Genomic DNA, 6,189 nt, shown 5'->3' with positions numbered 1-6,189 from the left:
AGCAGAGGGAGGCCCGCATACCACAAAAAAAAAAAAAAAAAAAAAATATATGAACTAAATTATAAATAACATTAATTATTTAAAAAAAGAAATACGTGTTTTAAAAAATCCTTTACAAAACTGGAAATCCTCTTCCAGTTTATCTATTTTATAAACAAGGGTTTTCATTTATTTTATTCACTTCAGTGAGGTATAATACAAGTTTCATCTATTTTCTCTTATCATATTTCTCTTAGTATATTTTAATGCTTGAATGTATTTTCCATTCTGTTACAAAATGAACTTGGTGGTGTGATTTTTTTTTTATTTTCTAGATTGCTACGCTTTACATATGGTCCTTCATTTCCTCCATTTAAAGTTCCCGATGAAGATGCCAGTCTGATCCCTCCTGAAATGGATAATGAGTGTGTTGCACAGACATGGTTTCGCTTTTTACATATGTTAAGGTACTGTTGTTGTTGTAGTTCATGTGGTCTTTACGCAGTGAGTGTCTTAGGGCAGGAACGGTGCTATAACTCCTTGTTGGAGTTCACAGTGTGGCTGTTAAGCCCAGTCATCAGATGGAGCCAAATTGGACAACACACACATCTACATCATGTGCCCTTGCTCTCCCTGTCCCAGCAGGGTCAGGCTGTCCTCAGCTGCTCTTGGGCCACACTCTCTAGAGGCTTGTTCCCTGCAGTAGGTGCAGCATTTGTTCTCTTGCCTGTTGGTGCAGCTTGGATGATGATCTCTCTCCCAGGACTTCGTCACATTCTGTGGGGACTGGAGACTAGCTTGTTCCTCTCTATGACCAGCACTGACTGGTCATTCTGGCTCTCAGGACCTCTCCTCTAGTAGCGTTGTTTAAAATTTCACTGAGGGTACACTATAAAATTTCACAGAGGGACAAATTCCTAAAAGTAATACTTCATGCTCTTTCTTTTTTTATAGTAACTCTATTCAATTCAATTTCATTGCTTCCTACCTTTCTCTCTACTAGCCCCATCCTTGTGCTCTGTGGAACTTTGGTTCTGTTGTATACTGTCTTGATTTGTAAACTTTTTCCTTGCATATCTTTTCTTTCTGGTTTGACGAGCCTCATTTTTCTATTTGTGTATTAGTGATTCTAAATTTCTCTGTATGACCTGTTTATAAGTTAGGGATCTTAACCATTTTCTATCATGTTTTTTTCAGTTTGTATTGTGTGTTTTTCATCTTTCAGTGATTTTAGTTTATTTTTTAAAATCTGTCTTTTTCTGTGATTATTTTCTGTTTCCTTTAAGATTAGAAAGTCTTTCTGTGTTCTTTGATTAGATAGATATTCACCTATGATTTCTTCTGACTTTGTTTCCTTTGTGCCATTAAGTTCCTTTATATATATGGGTTTTGTCTTTGGGTCACATATTATTCCATTGATCTTTTAATTCATTCTTATAGATTAACACTTTTAATTATTTTAACCTTATAATAGTTATTGATATTTGGTGGGACTAATATCTTTTTCCCTAAAACATTTCTTGGAATATTTTTTAAAATCTCTTCTTGCCTGTTTAACATTTTAGATTAATTTTAGAATCCATTTGACATGTTACAAAACACAAGTGAACAGAAGAACCTCACAAAACCTTCTGGGGTTTGGAGTGTGTGTTAATTAGGGTAAGGAACATGTCCTCCTTTAGCAGATGAACCTGAAAATCTTAGTGGCTTAGTACAGTATGTTTCATAAAGTCTTGGGTAAGGAGCAGCTCTGCTTAGGTAGTTGTTCAGGGACCCAGGCTGGCAGAGTCTCTGCCATCTTCAACATGTCGCTTTATTAGGGCCTTAACTTTGTAGGCAGGTACCTCTGTATCTGGCTAGAAGATGGAAAAGAGAGAGAGCAAGGAAAATTGTGTGGAAGGTTTTCATGGACCAGCTCCTGAAGTGTGATGTAAATCACTGCTACCCATATTCCATTGGCTGGAACTCAGACATATGCCACACTTAATTGCAAGAGAACATAGGAGGAAAAGAGAAGCTAGTGAACATCTAACCAGACTCTGCCAAAGATGAGAATTGCATTAAGCTTGTATTTATATTTAGGAACAGCTGACATCTTAATATATTGTGTTTGCTTTTCCAAGAGTAGGTATTTTTCTTTTTTAGAATCTTTATTTATTTATTTATTTAGGTTGTGTTCGTCTTCGTTGCTGTGCATGGGCTTTCTCTAGTTGCGGCAAGCGGGGGCTACTCTTCATTGCAGTGTGCAGGCTTCTCATTGTCATGGCTTCTCTTGTTGCAGAGCATAGGCTCTAGAGCGCAGGCTCAGTAGTTGTGGCACACGGGCTTAGTTGCTCTGCAGCATGTGGGATCTTCCCAGGCCAGGGATCGAACCCATGTCCCCTACATTGGCAGGCGGGTTCTTAACCGCTGCACCACCAGGGAAGCCCCTAGAATCTTAAATATCTTGCAGAAGTGTTTGTAGTTTTCTTCACAGAGATCTGCATAATTTTTTTTCTTTTTACCATTATTCCTATGTATTTATTGCTGATGTTGTGAAAGGCTAGCTTTTTTTCTACTGTTAAATCTTGTAAGTGGCTAATTGCTGCTGTAAAGAAAATGTTTTACTTATTTTATTTTTGTATATTTTTTATATGTTTGGGATTTAAAAATGCTCTGAGTATTTCACTGATTCTTTTTAAATTTCTAGATATAATGAACACATATCTGCAAATAAATGTCTCCTTTCTAGTAATTCATACTCGAATCTGTGGTAATTAATTATAAGTGCTTTGATTGCAGTAAGATCTGTATATTAGTTCATGTTCTGCTACTTTTTTCTTTGTGAACTTGAGCAAGCAGTTTAGTCTCTCTGAGTCTCAGTCTCTTTTTAATCTATACAATGGGGATAATAATAGTATCCATCTTGTTATAAGTATTGAAGAAAAAGTATGTAAAACAGTACATCTAATGCTTGAAAAGTTGCCATTGTTATAATTATTTTTGTATGTGTTTTACTACATTAGGCAGAATTTCTAGAACATTGTTGAGTTAAAACGATACTGTTTTGGCATCTTTCATTCTGATTTTCATTGGAATGCCTCTATTGCATGAAATTTTGAGTGGGATATTGGTTGTTGATATTAGATAGTTATTCTTTTTTATGTTCCTGATTTCCTAAGCAATTAAAAAAATTTAAATTTAAAAATATAAGTAAAATCAGAAATAGTACTGAATTATTTTCAAATCATATTTTGGCATCCATTTAAGCAATTAAATGTTTTTTCTTCTTTTACCTATTGATAGTATGTTAATTTTTCCCGAATACTGAATCATCCTTCATTGTTTAGAGAAAAATTCTGCTTGGTTATGGAATGCTGTTCTATTGAATCATCCTTCATTCTTTAGAGAAAACTTCTGCTTGGTTATGGAATGCTATTTTGATGTTTTCCCAAATTATCTCCATTTCTATTTTTTGACTAATTTATATTTTGGTAACTTAAATAGGAAACTACCTATCTTTTTCTATGTTGCATGAAAGTTATATATTCCTTAAGAGTTTGTAGTTCTTGGATAATCTTTTCCTATTCCTTCACTATTAATTGATCTCTTCAGGCTCTATCTTTCTTCTTGAGCTGAAAGATTTTAGTATTTTAGTCAGGGTTTTTTTTGATATACAGAATAGGAACTTACTTAAACAAATGCAGGTGAAAAAGAGGGGTTATCGTGTGATGTTAGAGAGGTCTCACTGGGCTCCAAGAAGCAGTGAACATTCAGTCATGATAGGGAGGGTTCAAAGCAGCCTTGGGCCAGGCTGCTCTATTGTCTGTCTCTTGGCTTTTTTGTTCCTCTTGTGCATATGCACTGTTCTCTTTCTCCGGCAGGCTCCCCCTGAACCCCTGTTTCTTTCTCCCCAGTTTTCGGTATCAAACAGATATGAATTTAGCAGAGCTCTGCTGGACTGAGGTGTAGTCCATTCCATGCTTACTGCTTATTTTTCTAATTTTTGAACAGAGAACTATAATCCCCAGTAGGTGCTGCTTCTAGAGACTTCTTATCTTCCCTACGCCACATAGTGGACCACAGTTCTTTGGATACAGTGTACTATCACTAGAAGCCCCTTTTCCATACATGCACACACACGCCCCTGTCCCCACTTGCAGTTGTGTGAAATTCAGAGTCTGAGTAGATGGAAAAAGGTTTCAAAGGCCCAGGGCATCTATAAACCACTGATTTATGTTTCTCAGCCTAGTTCTTTTTGCCTTGAAGCTAGTGGAAGTTCTTTCCAGGTGCTGGCTGTAGGTTGACTAACAATATTACTTTGGGTTGGAAAGGTTGTTTAATGGACAGTTAAGCAGACTATTTTGAGTGAAAGCCTAAATCTGTTTTTTAATGGAAATGTTTAAAATTATTTATATATAAAATATACCTCAAGCCCATTGTTTTAAATACATTGAAATGGGTCTGCTGCCCTATCCTACCCGTCTGCCACACATGCTGGGTGTTGTTCCAGGACCTTATTTCAGACATCTGTGTGGCTGACAGGGTCTTGGTGCTCCAGCCTGGTGGCAGGCCTGAGCCTCCAAGGTGGGAAAGCCAAGTCCAGGACATTGGACCACCAGAGACCTCCCGGCCCCACGTAATATCAGTCAGCGAGAGCTCTCCCAGAGATCTCCATCTCAATGCTAAGACCCAGCTCCACCCAACGGCCAGCAAGCTCCAGCTTGGCTGGACGCCATGCCAAACAACTAGCAAGACAGGAACACAACCCCATGCATTAGCAGAGAGGCTGCCTAAAATCATACTAAGTTCACAGACACCCCCAAAACACACCACTGGATGCAGCCCTGCCCACCAGAAAGACAAGATCCAGCCCCACTCACCAGAACACAGGCACCAGTTCCCTCCACTAGGAATCCTACACAAGCCACTGAACCAACCTCACCCACTGGGGACAGACACCAAAAACAACAGGAACTACGAACCTGCAGCCTGCGAAAAGGAGACTCCAAACACAGTAAGTTAAACAAAATGAGAAGACAGAGAAATATGCAGCAGGTGAAGGAGCAAGGTAAAAACCCACCAGACCAAACAAATGAAGAGGAAATAGGCAGTCTACCTGAAAAAGAATTCAGAGTAATGATAGTAAAGAGGATCCAAAATCTTGAAAATAGAATGGGGAAAACACAAGAAACATTTAACAAGGACCTAGAAGAACTGAAGAGCAAATAAACAATGATGAATAACACAATAAATGAAATTAAAAATTCTCTCTAGAAGGAATCAATAGCAGAAAAACTGAGGCAGAAGAATGGATAAGTGACCTAGAAGATAAAATAGTGGAAATAACTACTGCAGAGCAGAGTAAGGAAAAAAGAATGAAAAGAATTGAGGACAGTCTCAGAGACCTCTGGGACAACATTAAACACACCAACATTCTAATTATAGGGGTCCCAGAAGAAGAAGAGAAAAAGAAAGGGTCTGAGAAAAACTTTGAAGAGACTATAGTTGAAAACTTCCCTAATACGGGAAAGGAAAGAGTCAATCAAGTCCAGGAAGTGCAGAGTCCCATACAGGATAAATCCAAGGAGAAACATGCCAAGACACATATTAATCAAACTATCATAAATTAAATACAAAGAAAAAATATTAAAAGCAGTGAGGGAAAAGCAGCAAACAACATACAAGGGAATCCCCATAAGATTAACAACTGATCTTTCAGCAGAAACTCTGCAAGCCAGAAGGGAGTGGCAGGACATATTTAAAGTGATGAAAGGGAAAAACCTGCAACCAAGATTACTCTACCCAGCAAGGATCTCATTCAGATTCAACGGAGAAGTTAAAACCTTTATAGACAAGCAAAAGTTAAGAGAATTAGCACCACCAAACCAGCTTTACAACACATGCTAAAGGAACTTCTCTAGGTAGGAAACACAAGAGAAGGAAGAGACCTACAAAAACAAACCCAAAACAACAAAGAAAATGGTAATAGGACCATACATATCGATAATTACCTTAAATGTAAATGGATTAAATGCTCCAACCAAAAGACATAGACTGGCTGAATGGATACAAAACCAAGACCCATATATATGCTGTCTACAAGAGACCCACTTCAGACCTAGGGACACATACAGACTGAAAGTGAGGGGGTGGAAAAAGATATTCCATGCAAATGGAAATCAGAAGAAAACTGGAGTAGCAATTCTCATATCAGACAAAATAGACTTT

At 37.8% G+C, this 6,189-nt stretch overlaps 1 protein-coding gene across 4 annotated transcripts in view; it reads left to right on the top strand.

Annotated features, from left to right (window-relative positions):
- The window catches only part of RALGAPB (Ral GTPase activating protein non-catalytic subunit beta), a 101,326-nt gene that overhangs the window by 34,426 nt on the left and 60,711 nt on the right, over nt 1-6,189 (top strand). For all 4 annotated transcript variants that reach the window (XM_028499907.2, XM_028499906.2, XM_024128617.3 and 1 more), the window contains exon 6: nt 315-446. In XM_028499907.2, the coding sequence (XP_028355708.1) occupies nt 315-446 (132 nt within the window). The remainder of the gene's footprint in view (nt 1-314; nt 447-6,189) is intronic.

This window comes from Physeter macrocephalus, chromosome 14 (assembly GCF_002837175.3).
Source record: "Physeter macrocephalus isolate SW-GA chromosome 14, ASM283717v5, whole genome shotgun sequence".
Lineage (NCBI taxonomy): Eukaryota > Metazoa > Chordata > Mammalia > Artiodactyla > Physeteridae > Physeter > Physeter macrocephalus.
Note: the sequence above shows the minus strand (reverse complement) of the source record. Positions and strands in the feature narration are given on the sequence as shown.